Source organism: Mirounga angustirostris, unplaced genomic scaffold (assembly GCF_029215605.1).
Source record: "Mirounga angustirostris isolate CCGP_5_RB_7025 unplaced genomic scaffold, mMirAng1.0.hap1 SCAF_5, whole genome shotgun sequence".
NCBI classification, from domain to species: domain Eukaryota; kingdom Metazoa; phylum Chordata; class Mammalia; order Carnivora; family Phocidae; genus Mirounga; species Mirounga angustirostris.
The window spans coordinates 180,142,934-180,161,515 of record NW_026991713.1 but is presented as its reverse complement, the minus strand read 5'-3'; the positions used below and the strand labels follow the sequence as shown (position 1 = coordinate 180,161,515).

The 18,582-nt window shown below is 58.7% G+C and overlaps 1 protein-coding gene across 1 annotated transcript in view; it reads left to right on the top strand.

Annotated features, from left to right (window-relative positions):
• The window catches only part of FAM20C (FAM20C golgi associated secretory pathway kinase), a 48,017-nt gene extending 38,541 nt beyond the window's left edge, over nucleotides 1-9,476 (top strand). The window contains exons 6-10 of the mRNA XM_045875965.3: nucleotides 5,807-5,987; nucleotides 6,613-6,722; nucleotides 6,875-6,956; nucleotides 7,816-7,875; nucleotides 8,469-9,476. Coding sequence (XP_045731921.1) covers nucleotides 5,807-5,987; nucleotides 6,613-6,722; nucleotides 6,875-6,956; nucleotides 7,816-7,875; nucleotides 8,469-8,718 — 683 coding nt within the window. The 3' untranslated portion in view covers nucleotides 8,719-9,476. The remainder of the gene's footprint in view (nucleotides 1-5,806; nucleotides 5,988-6,612; nucleotides 6,723-6,874; nucleotides 6,957-7,815; nucleotides 7,876-8,468) is intronic.
• Nucleotides 9,477-18,582: the final 9,106 nt, after the last annotated feature.

Sequence of the window (18,582 nt, the reverse complement as noted above, 5' to 3'; positions counted from 1 at the left end):
CAGAGAGGGGCCAGACGGCTGTCGCTGCTGAGAGCACATCGTGCGTGTGGCCCCTCAGGCTGGATAACGCCCCCTCAGGCAGAATCGAGCCCGTTCCCGCCTGGGCAGCCCCCAGACCCTTGGTGGGCCAGCTCCTGCCAGTGGGGCCCGCAGGGAGGTCTCACACGGGGGCGCCCGTCGCACGGCGGGAAGGCTCTGGGCAGTGTTACCAGAGCAAGGGGACATGAGCGCTACTGAGTGTCTGCTGTGCCAGGCACTGCTGTGTACCTGCGATGGGTCCTCGTTTGACTCTTAGGCAGGAGTGTGGGGGAGGATGGTTTCCTCACCCCCGTTTTTAAGTGATTCTATGGAGGTGTGATTGACATGCCGTAAATAGTATCCAAGTGCAAAGTCCCCCGAGTTTTTTTTTTTTTTAAAGATTTTATTTATTTATTCATGACAAACAGAGAGAGAGAGGCAGAGGGAGAAGCAGGCTCCCGCGGAGCAGGGAGCCCGATGCGGGGCTCGATCCCAGGACCCTGGGACCATGACCTGAGCCGAAGGCAGACGCTTAACCATCTGAGCCACCCAGGCGCCCCCCCGAGTTTTGATAAGCAGAGAAACCGTGGCCTGGTCCGTCCTCCCCGGTCCCATCCTGCCCTGTCTCCCCCACGACGACGCAATCTGTTCTGTCTCTGAGGCTTACTTTGCTTTTTCTATAGTTTTGCACAAGTGGGGGTGGTACACGGTGTGTGCTTCTGTCTGTCTGTCTGTCTATCTTCTGGCGCTCGACAGCACCGTCCTGAGATTCACCCGTGTGGTCGTGTGGTGTCCAGCATGTTGCTGTTTAGATCAGAGTCCTGTTGCTCTGGATGGACACACTGCGGTTTGCTCATCCAGTCGTCTGTTGATGGGCCCCAGACAGAGGGGACTTGGCAACTTGCCCAAAATGAGGGGAAGGAGCTGGGGTTTGAAGTGTCAAGAAAAACAAACAGATCCAGAAGTTTCTCTGTTTCGCTTTCTTGGTGCAGAGGGGCCTCCCCTCAGGAGCCCGCCCCTGGGTCTGGAGGTGCTCGCCGGGGCACAGGGCAGCCTTGCTGGTGGCTCTCAGAGAAGGGGCCATGTAGCCACCAGCGTCCAGAACCCCATGACTGATGTCCCACAGGTGGTGGGCGAAGGCTAGTGGATTCCTTTTTTATAAACAAAAGATGGAGTCGGTTACTAGTCTAAGCAGGTTAAGACACGTGTCTGTCCCACTTTGGTGGTATAGCGTTCCTTCCGTGCACTGGAGTTTTCAGCCACCCTGGCGTGTTCCCGGTGCCCTGTGGAGATCGCGGTGATGCCTGCATTTGGCGCCACGATTGCCGGAATCTTGTGCCGACCACTCAGACGGCTGGATCGCCGTTCCCGGTGCCCGGCTCCTGATGGCCTTCTCAGCTGCACCTGCAACTCTGACACGCAGCCCCACTCTGTCAGCTGGATCTCTTCCCGAAAGCCCTTAGAGATGTGTGGTTTTCTCTAAAGCAACCGGGTGGCAGGAGCCCCCTGTGACCCCATTCTGGAAAACAAAGTCTGTTCAGACTCATTCGCAGCCTTTCTGCTTGGCCCGCACTTCTAGAACCAACCACTTGCAACGTTGCTGCAGATGCCGAGCTTTGCTCGAGAGCCAGGCGCACAGCGGACATCCCTTCCACCTCCAGAGGCCTGCGTGGTTCTGTCTGGGGTCAGTCATAAAAGGGGAAAGTCCCAGCAGCCGGTGGGGAGCTTGGCGCCAGCCAGGAGCTGGAGGGGCGTGTGTGAGGTGGAGACGGCCCTCCTGCCCAGACCAGCCCGGGGCCAGCACTGGTGGGAGGACTGGTGCCCTGGGAGGTGGGCCGAGCTCACGCAAGCTGCGGTCTTTCTGTGTGGTAGGGGCAGGCCCCAGGCAATACAGACACCGGAGTCAGGATGTGGACTCACTCTCAGGAGAGCAGCTAAGTGCCCCCCGCCACACAGCAGTGCGGAGGCAGGCTGGGCCCGAACCCAGCTGTACTGAGCCCCACCGAAGTCCTTGTACTGTTTCAGTAAATTTCTATGGGCACGTCTCATCTGTCCTGGAAGGTGCACACTTCCGTGGGTTTCCGCAAGGGGGGCCCACCTGCATAAACGCCTCCAGGACTAGACACAGAACCTGAGCAGCTCTGGGAACCCCCTCCTGCCCCCTCCCAGCCACTCAGCCCCCACCCACATCTTTAAAGTGGCTCTTTTTCCTGCCACATGGGCCGGGGTGGCTGGGTGGGCCCAGACACTCTGCCCACACACTGTGGACACAGCGTCCAGTTTAAATGCATGTGGAGGGTTAGAGGGGGTCCCAGGCTGGGCCCGGGAGTCTTCGGGCCACTCCTGAGTGATGGTGGCTCCCCAGCATTCCAGCCCCACCTAACGGCCACCCACCCTTCAGAGCCATCCAGGTTGGACAAAGACAGCAAGCGTCCTGTTCTTTGGGACTCAGCTTCCTGCCAGGCAGATACCTGAAAGGCTCCTCACAGGTGGAGGGTTCTTGTGCAGAGTCACATGCTTGCCGGCTCCACAGAGACCGGGTCCTTCCTCAGCCCATCTCCCCCCGAGGTCTCAGGTGTTGGAGGAGGTGGCCCCGGGGTGCGAGGGAAGGCAGGTTTTCCCCCACTGACTACCTCGATTGTCCTCACTGAGATGGAAAAGGGCTGGCACTCTTTCTTCCCCTCGCCCACTCCTGCCCAAGCGCAGGGTTGAGCTAATGGTCACTCCTCTGCATTGGCCCCTGACTCGCTGCCAGACATCTGACTCGACCTGGTCACCTTGTTTAACACTCAGCCCATGAGCAGGTGCTGCTGGGGCCCTCATTCAGGTGGGGACACTGAGGCATGAGGAGGTGAAGCCCCGTACCAAGCTTGCACCCCTGGGAAGCTTTCTGGGCCCCACTCTGGCTATTCTTTTAGGAACCAGATTTGGATCTCCCATGAGGAAAACGCTGTGCACTCACAACATGCCCTTCTCTCTGAGCATGAATCCATCTCAAGCCAGCTTCGGCTCTGAGACTGCAAAGCCCGGGGCTCCAGCCAACAAGATCAGATAAAGATTTTCATCCTGAAAGTGGAGCTGCCACCTCGGTTGAGGCTATATTGTGCATCAGTGGGATGCTGACGAACTGGGTCAACACACAGGCGACATCACAGACGGATCTTTTCCCAGATTGTCCTCCAGCACTGGCTCTGGGATCACGAGGTCCAGGGAGGGAGAGAGGCAGGTGATCCAAGCGGGGACTTGCTGTGCTCAGGCAGCACGGTGGGAGCCCCTGTGCCGCCTTCCCATGTCCTCCAGATGGTGGGAGCCCCTGGGCCGCCTTCCCGTGTCCTCCAGATGGTGGGAGCCCCTGGGCCGCCTTCCCGTGTCCTCCAGATGGTGGGAGCCCCTGGGCCGCCTTCCCGTGTCCTCCAGATGGTGGGAGCCCCTGGGCCGCCTTCCCGTGTCCTCCAGATGGCTGCTCACCAGACACGGAGACTGCGTGGTCAGGAGACCCCTCGTCTGGGAAACTGGCCATTTGCACAGTTGGGAAGGGGCCTGTGCCTGGTGCCTGCCGTTCTGACTGCCATAACCCTACATACGCAGACACACAAAGTAACTGAACACGAGAACATGAACTCCATCGGTGAATACACACACAAGTGCCATCGCATCCCGGACCAGCAAGGGAAAACTGGCTGGGCCTCCAGCAACAAATCAGCAAACTGGGCCGCAGGAGATGCCTGCTTTATTAAATGACTCGTGTAGATTTGAGTCACATACCATAAAATTCACCATCTTTTTTGGTAACAAAATGACCAAGGCATTTTATTCTTTTTCTTTAGTAATGTGCCTGTACATCATGGTTAAATTGAGTTGAATTTACCCTGCTTTATTTTCTATGAAACTCATCATTTTGAAGGGTGGAATTCTGTGGTTTCTAGTACATTCATGACGTGCCACATCACCACCAATTCCAGAATGTTCTCCTCACCCATTAGCAGTCGCCCCAGCACCCCTGGACCATTTCACACACACAGAATGCAACAGCGTGTGGCTTCTCTCACTGAGCATCACGTTTTTATGGTTCGTCCACGATGTAGGCATTCCTCCTGTGGGTGAACAGGGCGCCGTTTTAGGGAGGGACACCCCTGGGGGGACACGAGATTTGTATGCACTCTTCGGCCAGGGTGAACAGAGCGGCTGGGACCCTCTGTGTCCAGTGCCGAGTGGACGTGCGCTCGCTTCTCTTGAGTGTAGAATTGCTGCATCGTGTGGTCCTTCTACGCCAAACTTTTGGAGGAGCCACCAAACTGGCTTCCACAGCGGCTGCACCAGCTTGCATCCCACCAGCGCCGAATCGGCTCCCATGTCTCCACACCCTCAGCAATACCCCTTAGTGTCTGTTCTCGTGACTGAAACCAGCCTGGTGGGCAAGAAACGGTGTCTCACTGTGGTTTCGGCTTGCACTCCCCTAATGACCAAGGTGTGGAGCATCTTTCTCATGTCCTTTTTGGCCATTTCTGTATTTTCTTTGGGGAAATATCTGTTGAACTCCTTGGCTCATTTATGAGTTGGGCTATTTATCTTTTTATTATTGGGTTGCACAAGTTCTTCATATGTGCTACATGCTAGATCCTTGTCAGAGGTATGATTTGCAAGCATCCTCTCCCACTGTGGAGTGCTACACTTTCTTCATGGTGAGAATGCCCTTTTTAAGCCACTGAGCATTGGCTCTAGAATTTCAATAGATGCCAGTGGGAGATCCTAACCCCAGCTCCCCCTGTGTAGCCTCGGGCAGGTCAGCCCCCCTCTCTGGGCCTCGGTGTTCTGTACCGCAGGTAGCAGCAATTTGTGAGATCCGGTGTGAAAAAGTGGGTGAGCCCAGCCCATCGGACAGATGGTGTGGATCGGGGCCCATCAAACGGATGGTGTGGACGGGGGCCCATCAGACAGATGGTGTGGATCGGGGCCCATCAAACGGATGGTGTGGACGGGGGCCCGGCCCAGACGGATGGTATGGACGGGGGCCCGGCCCAGACGGATGGTGTGGACGGGGGCCCATCGGACGGATGGTGTGGACAGGGGTCCATCGGATGGATGGTGTGGATGGGGGCCAGGCCTAGACGGATGGTATGGATGGGGGCCCGGCCCCCAGACGGATGGTGTGGACGGGGGCCCATCGGACAGATGGTGTGGACCAGGGCCCATCAAACGGATGGTGTGGACAGGGGCCTGGCCCAGACGGATGGTATGGATGGGGGGCTGGCCCAGACGGATGGTGTGGACCGGGGTCCATCGGACGGATGGTGTGGACGGGGGCCGGGCCCAGACGGATGGTGTGGACGGGGGCCCATCGGACGGATGGTGTGGACGGGGGCCCATCGGACGGATGGTGTGGACGGGGGCCCATGGGACGGATGGTGTGGACGGGGGTCCATGGGACGGATGGTGTGGACGGGGGCTGGGCCCAGACGGATGGTATGGACGGGGGCCCATCGGACGGATGGTGTGGACCAGGGCCCATCAGATGGATGGTGTGGACGGGGGCCGGGCCCAGCCGGATGGTGTGGATGGGGACCTGGCCCAGACGGATGGTGTGGACGGGGGCCCATCGGACGGATGGTGTGGACGGGGGCCAGGCCTAGACGGATGGTATGGATGGGGGCCTGGCCCAGACGGATGGTGTGGACAGGGGTCCATGGGATGGATGGTGTGGACAGGGGCCGGGCCCAGATGGATGTGTGGGGAGGGCTGGCATGGAGGATGTTTTTCCCCACTCACCAATGTGCCCATCTGCCACCAGCCAACAACATCTGCTTCTATGGCGAGTGTTCCTACTACTGCTCCACGGAGCATGCCCTGTGCGGGAAGCCGGACCAGATAGAGGGCTCGCTGGCAGCCTTCCTGCCAGACCTGTCCCTGGCCAAGAGGAAGACGTGGCGGAACCCCTGGCGGCGCTCGTACCACAAGCGCAAGAAGGCAGAGTGAGTGTCGGGCAGGCACCCCCCACACATGGCCCACATCTTCATCTTCCTTATTCTGACATCACGGGGTCTGAGAGGCTTCTGCCCACTTTGCTCGGAGGGGCCTCAGGCCGCAGGGAATAAGGCGTATCAAGGAAGGGAGGCACACCCAGCTCCGCCTGCCCCCAGTGTGGGCGAGACCACCCCTTCCTGAGTAGATGGCGGGAAGGGCTGCCTGACTCTGAGAACCAGATGCGTCCCCCGCAGGGGTGCTGGCCAGCCCACTGCGGTCTGGAAACACAGCCTCTCAGGGTTGGAACTCCGCTTTCACTCCTTGCCCTTCTTGCCCCTCATGCAAAAGAGATGGCCCCTCTGAGCCTGGGAGTGTGGTGTCCAGGCCCCGTTTCCTAACAGTGACCCTCCAGAAACCTGGCATCTGGGGCTAACAGCAGCCTCCAGACATGGCTTGATCACCTCCCAGCCCCTTACTCCCGTTAATGCAGCCTTAGCTGGCAGCGCTGTTCTGTGGTGACACCTCTCTCCACCCCCAGTCCTCACTGCAGTAATCCTGCTGTGCTGAGCGGGTTTGGGCCTCCCTGTCCACACAGAGGAGGAAACTGGCCTTCTCACACTGGCTCCCCTGCAGGTGGGAAGTGGACCCCGACTACTGTGAGGAGGTGAAGCAGACACCCCCCTATGACAGCAGCCATCGTGTCCTGGACATCATGGACATGACCATTTTTGACTTCCTCATGGGTACGTCGGCAGCCCCATCCTGCACCGGGAGCTCCCACCCTGCGTTTGACCCACTGTGGCCAAGCCCCTGCTTTGCTCCGTCGCTTTGGCTCCAGGGTCAGACGTGGGGAGCGGGTGACAGCCCTGAATTTTCAGCTTGCTTCTCTCCACAGGGAACATGGACCGCCATCACTATGAGACTTTTGAGAAGTTTGGGAACGAGACATTTATCATCCACTTAGACAATGGGAGAGGGTGAGCCATGTTCTTGCTCTTCAGACCCGGGAGGACAGGGCTCCGAGGGGGGGATGGTGGCCGTCCCCCAAGGACGCTGCGTGTGTGATGCAGGGCGCTGGCCCCTGGCCTCCAGCTATAGTGTTACTCTTCCTGGTCCTCAGGGTCACCCTGTGTGCTAGGTCCTGTTATGTCCTCGTATTGCCCTGAGGAAACTGAGGCCCAGAGTCTGCTTGCCCAGAAGGGCAGAGCCGTGAGGTGCACTCTACCCCTCACGTGGTCACGTGGGACTGGCTAGCTGGGACAAGTGGCCCTCCCTGCCCCAGAAAGAGGGCCTGTGGCCACTGCTGGCTGGCCCCTGGGCAGTCCTGGGCCACCTAGGAGAGCCGTCTGCCTGACGGGTATGGTGCAGGGACCTACCGTTCCTAAGTGGTTAATGGTGCTGGTGCCCAGATGCCTCAGACAAGTCCGCACTGGGCACCCGGATAGCTGATGTGTGCGGGCCACGGATACCCAGCTGTCAGAGACAGCAGCGTGGCTGGACCCTGGGCTGACTCACCCCGGTGCCTTCTCCACTCAGCCTGCCTCAGACCCCGCATCTATGAGCTTCTGTCCAGTGCAGCGGCCAGAACACCAGGCTGCTTTCAGGCACCTCCCTTGTCCCAGGCCCTGCGTCTGGTGCCGGGGACGGCAGGGACCAAGCCACACTGTACCGGGTCTTGGGGACACACTGCCCAGTCTCCATAGCCGTGGCCCTCCAGCAGGGCACACACGAGGTGCTGCTCGTTCTCGGGTCCCCTGGGGGGTGCATGTTGCAGGCTTTGCACACAGGTGTCCCGCTGCATGTCGCACCCTCAACAATTCCGCGTTTCTTCGGCAGGTTTGGGAAACACTCCCACGATGAGCTGTCCATTCTGGTGCCTTTACAGCAATGCTGCAGGTATGGCCTGTCCCTCTGCCCCCCGGGAGCCCCCAGCCCAGCCACAGATTGGGCAGAGGCCCCCAAGCCCCACTCCCACGGCACAGTGCCCCGAGCCTGAGCAGCTCGAGCTCCGGCACCCACAGCCCTTCCTGGCACACAGCTCATGCTGGTCGTAACAGCCCGTCTCACGGATGAACTCGCTGAGGCTCAGGCAGCCGTCCTGACCCCCCAGCACTCCATGCCACTCGCTGCAACCCTCTGTGGGGCTCCCCACCCAGCTTTTTCCCTTTAGGGTTGGGGAAACGGGCCATGGGGCAGAACCAGCTGCACCCTGCCGGGGCAGGTGTGTGGAGCTGAGCTGGGCTCGGTCTCCCAGACGCGTGGGCCATCCCTCCCCGCCCTGTGTCTGCCTGCAGTCTCAGGTCCCTGCGGGCACCGCCAAGTCCCCCATGGCCACCTGCTCTGCCAGGCAGGACCCTCACCGTGGTGCCTCTGAGAGGCAGGGGCCGGAGCAGGCCAGGGACCAACTTGCGACCACCCCCCCGCTTAGAGCTGGCCTCCCCTGTCCCCAGTTCCCGGAGGCTGGGGCCTGACCTCTTTCTCCCCTGTAGGGTCAGGAAGTCCACCTACCTTCGGTTGCAGCTCCTGGCCAAGGAGGAGTACCGGCTGAGCCTGATGATGGCGGAGTCCCTGCAGAAGGACCGGGTAGCCCCCGTCTTGTACCGGCCACATCTAGAGGCCCTGGACCGGCGGCTGCGCATCGTGCTGCAGGCCATCAGGGACTGCGTGGAGAAGGATGGGCCCCATAGCGTGGTGGAGGATGACCTGGACCCTGAGCACAGAGTCCCCCCCAGCAGGTAGTGACCAAGAGCCGCCGGCCTGCCATGGAGGAAGGACAGGCGCACCCACGCTGTGAATTCAGTGACTTCAGGAAGGACGGGCCACTCCTGGAGTCAGGAACCGCGGGAATGTGAGCTCCTTCGGCAGTGGGTCCGACAGGACTCACTGTATTCGCTTTCGAGACCGGAGAAGGTTGGGGAGGGGCGCTCTGTGCTCATGGACGAGGCAGCCTGGCGGCAGGGTCAACCCACCCTTTTTGTATGGAAAGAAAGCCTTTATTTACTATTTTGTATTTATACATGGTGTCTATGTATATAAAGAGTGACACCTCTGCAGACCCCAGACCACCTACCAAATGCACACATGGGGGCCGCGCCCCTGGGGCTGGACTGTCCCGCCAAGTGCACCCACACTCTGGACCTGACTTGAAACAAACTCCCATCTCTCCTCCCTTCCGGCGGCCCTGCAGCCAGATGGCTGACAGCCTCGGCTTGGGCACAGGAGGCTCCCAATGGCGTCACAGGCTGGTTGACAGACAGACTCCTGGTTTCAGAGTGACGTCAACGACCACGTCTTCCATTTCTCAGAGCCGCCCAGCAGCACCTGTGACTTCGCTTGGCGGCCGAGGGTGCTGCTCGTCTTCTGACTTTGCTTTGATAGCTGGTGTAAATACATCACATAGGCTCCTCCGAGGGCCTCAGCAACAGGCTTAATTTTGCGGCATTTTTGTGGAATAGTTTGCAATGTGGTAAAAGTGCAATAAAACTAGAGCAAATGTATGTTGGGGTCTGGGTCCCTTACGCCCTGAGCTCAGCTGCCACCCACCCACCCTCCACAGAAGTAAGGCCATAACCGAAGCTCAGCTTTCAAGGTGCCACAGGTAGTCTGGGGCCGTGGCTGGGAAGGAGGAGTTGGGGAAGCCACCTGTCCCACTCCTGGTGTGGCAGGTGCTGACAGAGCTGGGTGGGGGTCCCCGAAGACACAGGCCAGTCCCAGAGGGTAATGTCGCATCTACACAGACCTGGCACCTGAGGGCACACTGGCTTTGCCCAGTGGAGCTGGGACAGTCCAGCCCTGCTGGCCGTGGGGCCTGAATCCTCCTCTGGGAGCCCTGCCTGGAGGCTCCCAAGACTGTTACCTACATGGGGTGTAGTGTGGGCACAGGGCACCGTGATAGGCCAGCCCCAGGGCTTCCAAGAGGAGGACACTGCTGGGGCTGACATAAACCCCAGAGAATCCCTGGGACCAGAGAGAGCTGGAGGTCAGAGCCCCTGGTGCCTCCTGGGCTCCCAGCCCTCTGCTGCCCCAGGACCACTGCTTTCCATGCACCTTGCAAAGCCACCAATGTAAATTATTAGTGGTCTCTAAAGCAAGACTGCAAGGTTGATTTTCTTTTCCTCATTTCACAGGTGGGGACACTGAGGTTCAGTGAGGGGCTGACACTCATCACAAAAGTCCGTTTAGGTTTCCTGAATGGCCAAGCCATTGGCTACAGGGCGGGAGGCCTCCCCTCCATCCCTGAACCCCACCTGGGGCTGTGCTCAGGGTCCGGCCCACAACAGAACTACAAAAGAGCCTCAGACCTCAAAGGAAGTAAATGGAGGGTGGCCCCCAAAGCCGGCCCCCCTCAGTCTTCCGCCAGACACTGGTTTCCCGCCCAGCACTCACCCAGTGACCCCACTGGCCGAGTCGTCCCCGCCCCTTCTTGCCAGGGGCAGGCACCTGCGTACCTCTGGCCTCAGCCGCCACCCTCCCGGTCTCCTGCTGTGCCCCTGTCCTTGCCGCAGGGGGAGGAGGAGGTGAGTGTGCAGGAGGAGGGCCTGATGTGGTCCCACAAGAGGGAGCAGCCAGCTCTGCGTCCTCCTCCCTCCCCTCTCCTCCCAGGCCGCGCAGAGAGAACAGAGGGACTCCGAGGGCCATGCTGCTGCCCCCACCCCTCCAGGCCCCTGGTCCATTTGCCACTGGTCCAGTGGAGCTCGCGGGGCAGCTGCTATAGGCAGGCTGGAGCCTGCTGGTGACCCCGACGGACATCACTGGAGCTTTGCAGAGCAGCGAGGGTGACACACGGCCAACTCGTACGTACAGCTCCAAATAACAGAGGCGGTGAAGGGACAAAGGAGATGGAGGACCGGGCAGGGCCACGTGCGAAGACGTGTCTCCCAAGTTCCCGGGTTGAAGCCCGACCCCCAATGTGACTGCATTTGGAGATGGGCCTTTAAGGAGATTCAGGTTGAATGAGGTCAAGAGGTGGGGCCCAATCCCCTAGGACCGGTGTCCTTGTAGGAGGAGAAAGCAACACTCTCCCACTGCACAAGCAGGCACCAGGCCACTCGGGACGGGCCACGCGGGGACAGGCCACGCAGGGCAGGCAGGAGACCTCACCAGGAACCAGCCCTGCACCTGCCCTTTGCAGTCCAGCCTCTGGATGGATGGTGAGAGAAGAATCGTCCGCGTGCTGGCTGCCCGGCACATGGGGTTCTGATGCAGCGCCCGCGGCACAGCGGAGATCCACATTCGGTCTTTTCCTTTGGGTTCCAACACAGAACTCCCAGGTCTTTTGGAGCAAAGACAGAAGAAGGAAAGTGGGGGGAGGCCAGTCACGGGGTGACCAGGAAGAGCACCGTAAGCAAACGCGTGGTGGTCACTCAGATTTAAATCGGAACCCGTCTCTGGGACCTGGAGTCATGGGTCCCCCTCCTCGTCCACAGCAGACACACTCCTACACAGGGAGGTTACCTTTATCAATGCAAACGTCCCACACAAAAGGGGGACTTCTACTCTGCTTCAGAGCACCTCCCGTGTCTGCCGTTTCTCAAAATAACCAGCTCAAAGTAATCCTTATGCCAAAGAGGCACATTTCGGGGTGACATATCTGCCACCCTTCAAGAACCAGGCACCATGACGAGGACACTAAGACCTGCAGTTGTGTTGAAGAAAGGCCAGCATGGGGCTGTGGCCATGGGTACCAGAGACCTCCGTGTGGACCCGGGCTCCGTGCAGACACGGCCTGGAATGTGATGATTCACAGACGAGAAGCAGGAGGTCAGTGGGTCAGAAATTACTAAGGAAGCGTGGGGCTGGGATTCTTGCTGATGCAGGCCAGGGTGACCAGACACCACCGGGAGGTGCAGGATGGGGACCGGATCAGACATCAAGGGCGGGCGGGGCTCTCACTAAACTGACTTAAAAGAATTCTTGCTAAAATTGGCCAAAGCAAAGCTGACACAGAGGTCCAAAGGCTGAGGGCTAGTTGGGGAAGAAGGCAGGTCAGGTAGAAAGGAGATTCCTCACACCAAGTACACAGGGCTTGACAATTGAGATATAATGGGCAGCGATGCTGGAAGCCACAGGGGGGTGGAGTGATTCCCTCAATGGCCACCGAGGAGCCCACTGCCCCTGGGCGAGGACACAGGTCCTGAACAGCCCGTGTCCAGGAGGGCGCTGCGGTCATTGGGCCCTGTGCTACCAGGGAGAAAATAGAGAAAGAGGGAAAGCGGGAAGGGGGGTACCCCACCCAGGTGAAGGAGGAGCATTCATGCCACCCTGGCTCAGTGGGCAGAGCGTGGCATGGGAGGGCCATGGCCAGGAGGACACAGAACAGAGAGGAACCAGCTCTTTCTGCAGAAGAGGGGCTGGCACAGCCGTAGTGGGTCGAGAGCACCTGCCGGGAACCAGGCAGACAGGAAATGCCATCTGTCCAGAGGGTCAGCTACTCAGGAGAGGAAGTACAATTACCAGAACCCATGACTCAGTCGGTATGGCATTCACAGACATAATCAACATTATTTCTCCAAAGAAAGAAAAGGTGGTATAACTGAGTCGGAACGAAGTGGGTCAGGATGCTGTCTGAGAGCTAATCCTCTCTTGCAGGGCAGAAAGTTGATTGGCATTAAACTTAAAAAATGTTTAACATCTGCCTGTCCGCTAGAAGCATAGAGGTAATGCAGAAGCAGATGAGAAGACACCCAGGGGAACATGGAATGTGATTTCTCAGGGATGCAGTGATGGGAGCAGGAGGAAAGTGGGGTCTGCTGCTCTTCACACACGATCTTGGTGTTATTAAGGCTTCACAAAGTGCGTTCCCCAGTTACATTGGCAGAGTTCGGCATGTGGGTGAAGCAGGGGAGGAAGTGGGGTCAGAGCCCGGGCTGCAGGCCTGGCCAGGCCAAAGGATCACCACCCACCCGCCCCCGAGAGAAATCCCTGCCCAACTGCACACACTTAAAGCTGTCGCACTGAGGCCCAGACCCAAGAAATTATTTTCCTGAGTTCAGCACTGTGGTGTTCGGGGCCTGGATCTGCCTGACCTCTAAACGCAAGAGACCCCTCTTTCTGTCTTCAAATCAAACCAAACCTTTCCCTGAAGCACCCACAGCTGTGGAGAGAGAACACAGACCCAACACCCAGACCAGCATGTCCCCGGGGCTCCAGGGCAACCTCGTGGGATGGAGAGAGGCCGGAGCCGAGGGAGCCGGTCCCAAACAAAGAGAAGAAAAAAGGGCTTTCCATTAAACTCCTCTTGGTGCAAGTCAGCTGTCCAGGGACGCCTACCCAGCCTGCCTGGTCCACAAACCAGACAACATTTCGGCAGAGGTGCCTGGGGGAAAGTGAGGGCAAGAACTCAAACAGAACCATCTCTCAGTGAGCCTGGGAACTCGTTCTGGAGACTTGAGGGGCAGGTAGGAGGGGAGGAAACACCCCGCCTGAAGCCGCAAGCTCTGGGCTCAGACCACTACCCAAAGTGAAATAAGTAAATAAACAAACAAACCGACATATAAACCCCAGCCCCTGTGGGCCACAGGGGGCAAAATGTGTGCAGTGGGGCTTCGGCAATGCAGGTGGGTGGGCACCCCCTCATTTCCCAGCCCCCTACCCAGAAGTCTGAGATGCACAAAGGACAAAGGACACCCCCCATGGCCCAAGAGAAGGATGACAAAGGCACCTCATGGACCGCAGTCCCTCCCAGGTGCACCCCCGTGGCTCCCCAGACCACCTGGGAGCAAACTGAATGAACAGACCGCTGGGGCCAGAGCCTCAAAGGCCAAGCCCCCAGACAGAGGAGGTCTTTGGCAGGCTCCCAGGCGGTCCAGCCTCAATGCCTCACCCAAGCGGCTTCCACCTGCCACTCAGATCACAGACTCACCCTCACATATCCCTCCCAAATCCTGACCAGTTTCTAAGGAAAACTCCTCTGCACCCCACCCAGAGGGACCTTAACAGAAGAGTCGAGCAAGAAGGTCTCAAGCAGCCTCTGCCTGGGTGTGAGGTGTGGTGAGTGGTGAAGGAAGCTAGGAGAGCAGAATCCCAAAGCCCCCCATGTGGGGAGGAGGTTCCCATACGCACGGAGGGGTCTTTCTTACTCTTCTTGGAGCTGGGACTTGCCCACCTGGGAGCCGGGAACAGTGTCCACTCTGTCTCAGAGGGGTGAGGACAGCTCCTGGCCTGGCAGTTTTAATGGGGCAATGGGGTGAAGCTGTTAAAGAGGTCGGCTGCCAGGTGGGGTTCTGCGGGCTACACACTGGTGCCTCAGCCCAGAACAGGCTAGGTTGCTGTGTCCAACCGAGGCCCCTGGTGTGGCCATCCCTGTGGGTCCCAGGGCTCTAGGAGGCAACTTCTCCTCACCACGCTGACTGCTGTAGCCAGATATGTCCTGTGGCCACCGTCATCCCGGAAAGCTCCCCCCTGGGGGGAGGAGGGGGCACCAGGAACACTGCCCAAGACTGGTCCACTTGCACCATCTAGAGAAGAGCCCGAGAAAAGCAAGAGCCACTCCGCAGGGCCCAATGACCCCCCTCAGGAGCCCCGTGGTCCTCAGGACCAGAATCCAGGACCTCCAAAGCAGAGGGGACATGGGGACCCTCAGCTGCCTGGCACGTGGGTCCCTCAGCCAGGCAGGCCATCGGCAAGCCCCAACCAGGCCAGCCGGTCCTACCGTGTCCAGGCCTTGAGTGGCCCCAGGCAAAGGGCCCCTCAGGCTCACTCTTCATTGTCCCACCAGGATCAGCACAGTGCCTGCCATTCAAAAACTACCCCAGAACGAATGGGTCATTCTTCAATGGCAATTGAGTCAAGCTCTGTGCAACAAGAAACACGTCCAGACACAGAAGAAGTTTGGGGCTCATGCGGAGGGCAGTGGAGGCTGGAGAGGCACCCCCTCTGTGGTGCCACAGGGCCTTTGCACAGCCTCCCGGCCTGGAGCTCTCTGCCCCACACCAACCATATTTTGTTAATTCCTATTCTGAGTGCTGCTCAAGCATTCCAGCAGTGGAGGGGAGTTTCCTGGTGCTTCGCCTGGCCATCTCAGTATTCCTATCATGGATACATACTGTCCTTTCCACTTTCTGGGATCCTCTGCTTCCCCACTAGGCTGGGAGCAATGTGAGGACCAGGAGTGCTTTTCGTTCTGCCCAGTTCCTGGCTTGTGGTAAGTCCTCACTGAACACTGTGGATGAGCAACTTGGCATGGCTCAGTCCCCACCGACCTCACCACTTGTCTCATCCACTGAGCTTGTAACATTCCTCCGAGGCACCTCCTTTCCCCACCCTGAGCCCTGGCGCCCAGCTGGCCGGCTCTACACCTGGGTCCTCATCTCCGTGGTGCTCCGGCACTTGCTGATTCTCTACCCCATGCTGTCCCCGCCACTGGAGTCAAGGGTTCCCACTTCCCGTGGGCCCCCTGTGGTCCATGTCTCCTGGTAATCACACCCCTGCAGGCCCCTCAGTGTTGCACCAGGTTGGTCTCTGAGGCCAGTAGACATACAGGTCCCTGCCAAAACTAGGTCCCGGAAGACCCTGGGCCCCTGCTTCTCCTTCTCTCAGATCTCCTGTGCAGGGGAAGTTACCTGCCTTGTTGTGAGTGGCTCGGTGGAGGGGCCCATGTGGTGAGGACTGGAGGCCCCCGGGCCAGCAGCTGGCACCAGCTTACGAGCAGGCGGGAGGCTGCTTGGAGGGGGGCCTCCAGCCCGTCAAGCTTTCAGAAGACACGCCCCCGGCCACAGGGAGAGAGAGAGCCTGAGCTGGAAGTTGTCGGCTCAGCCACATCCAAATCCAACTCTCAGAAAGCCTGCGAGACAGACACGTTGGCAGAGAGAGTGCCACAGACTCCAGCAGAACCAGCCATCTCGTTCAATGTGTCTACTGATTTTACACAAGAAGCAGGATTCTACCAGGGGTGTTACAAAGTGCGTCACGGGGTGTGGGACCGAATGCCCACCCCAAGCAAAGGAGCCCAGCTGGCTGCTCTGAGGGGAAGCTGCCTCCACGTCATGCTCTTATGACATTGTTTTCCATCAGCCCTCGGAAGTGACACGTGGGAGACAGCATGGTTTTTGATAATGAGAGCTCTTAATTAGAAGTGACTTCAAACTTGGGTTCTGATCGTCAACAGTTGTGGGACGCAGGGCCTGGGATTATTGTCATCTGTTTCTCCACGGGCTGGTATGTGGCCTTTCCAAGGGAAGGGACCATGTTCGGGGGATGGGCCAGCTCACACGGAGGTGCAAGGTGCTGAATGTGCCAGGCATGACCCGGGTCTCGAGATGATGGCTCCCCTGAGAGTCTCTGGGTTACTCCAGCTCAGGGTTCCCCTCCTCGAGAGGTTCAGGTTTGGAGTGGCCACCGGAGCCTTCCACCCCAAGATGTGGAAGGCTGGAGTGAAGTAGCCATGTTGTTTCCTGCTTGTCCATCATCTGTGTGACAGAGGCTTCGAGGTCCTTCTTGTAGCCCGGTACACAGGGTCCCCTGAGGCTGGCTGACCTCGCTGGCCAGGACAGAGCTCCAGGCCCATCACATCTGCTCCCACTGCTTCTGCCTGACCGTGCAGCTCCTGGGAGGTCAAGCCTCAGAACCCAGGTTCTCCAAGGAGGCGCCTGAAGCTTGACAGAAAGCCGTGGAGGGAAGGGTGAGGACAAGAACAGGAACTGGCAGAGAAAACCCTTGCTGAGCAGAGGTGATGTGTTTCTCTCTTTGGCACAGACTGCTCTGCCTCAAATCTCATTCTCACCGCTTGACATCTTGGGTCTCCAAGACCACTGCAGGTTATTGAATTAAACTTTTTTATTTGGAGATAACTGTAGATTCCATGCAGTTGTAAGAAATAAAACAGAGGTCCCATGTACCCTTTACCCAGTTTCCCCCCATGGTGACATCTTGCATAACGCACAACCCCACGACCAAGACCTTGACATTGACACAGCCCATGCAGAGCGTGGCAAGGTCGCAAGGGCCCCTCGCGTCATCCTGTTATCGTTGCAACCACTTCTGTCCTGCCTGCACCTCCTCCTAACTCCAGGAAACCACTCTGTTCCACATTTTATCGTATTGTCTTTTCAAGAATGTCTATAGATGGCAGCATGGAGTATGTGACCCTTGAGGCTGGCTTTTGCGCTTAGTTGGAGACCCATCCAGCCTGCTGCTGTGTCAGTGGTTGGTTGCTTTGCATCGCTGAGGTGTCCCCTGGTGTAGACGGGACAGAAGCTTGTTTAGCCGTTTCCCCGTGGAAGGACGTCTGGGCAAGTCCCAGTTTGGGGATGTGACCAAAAAAACCGCTCTAAGTATGTGTGCACAGGTGTTCTGTGACTTTCACTTTCCATTTCTCTGGGATAAACGGAGAAGTGTCTAATTGCTGCTTAACACTGTGGTCACATGTTTAATTTTTAAAGAAACTGCCACAATGTTTTCAAGAGGGGCTGTACCATTTTATGTTCCCACAGTCCAGCAAATATAATTTTGACATCTGACGGAGAGGACGACACAGAGCCGCTCAATGTGTTTGAGCCCCAGTGTGCTTCTGATCCTCGGCAGAAGCCAGCGTGGTAGCCAAGCAGCAGGACCGCTGCACAGCCTCCCGGGGGGTGCTGGGGGAACCTGGCTGCACCAAGTCAGGCCTGCCCACCCTTCCTCACCAAGGGCGGTGGGCCCCATCAAGCCGCATGGGGCCAGCTGGCTGGACTGATCACAGGTCATTTCTGAGCTCAAGGTTGTGCTGTGAAGGGAGAATTTTCTGGAAAAAGACTATCCAGGCTTCCTGACCTCAGGCAGATTCACAGAAATGGGTCAGTTCAGAATTCTGCAGATTATTCATGGAAACGCCTTTGGTGGCACATCCCACTGTGAAACAGACCCCCCCCCGCCCCGCCCCTTGCCACACCCCCCCGGCAAGATCCCACCTCATTTTTTCCCCTAAAATTCCCATACCTTGTCTTCTCTCCCGCATGCATCTACCCATACAAGGAACCACAGCTTTGGAGCTCGAAGGGACCAGTAAAGTAGGGCTAAGCTGTCAAGCGTGCTCCCAGGACTGAAAGCTCTGTGCCCCAGGCACTCAGGGGCTCCCTTACGGAGCAGGCTCCTGAGCCCCTTGCCGGGACCTGGAGGAGGCACCCTTCTGGGCAGTTAGACACAGTGCCGCTGGGACGCAGGGCCTTGGAGGAAATGCTGGACCCTGTGTCTCTGACCGGGCTCTGATCCGGTGCTCCAGGCAGGGACACACCAGCGGGGCCCAAACTATCCTGCCTGGACCCTGCTGTTCTGGGGCAGGAGGTGGGGCCGAGCCTGGTAGTGGGGGAGGCGACAGTCCCGTCCCTGTCTGTGGCCTGGCTCATGGCTCTGTTCTGGCAACCCAAGAGTCCACTCCGGGATCGGCGCCAGGGAAGAACCTAGTGTCTCCGTGCGCGCCCAGGGCGCACAGACCCGCGAGCTCCGAGGAAACATCCGCCAGTGCAGGGAGCCCACGGGGAGCCCCAGCTCTGGCTCGGGGCGGGGGCGGGGGGATGGGAGGGATACCCAGCGGCCCTTCCTCGAAATCTGGGGCCAGCGCAGGGAGCGGGGCACCCGCACCGGGGCGGGAGCAGGAGGCAGGGGGGTGGCGCCCCGCCTGTCGGACCA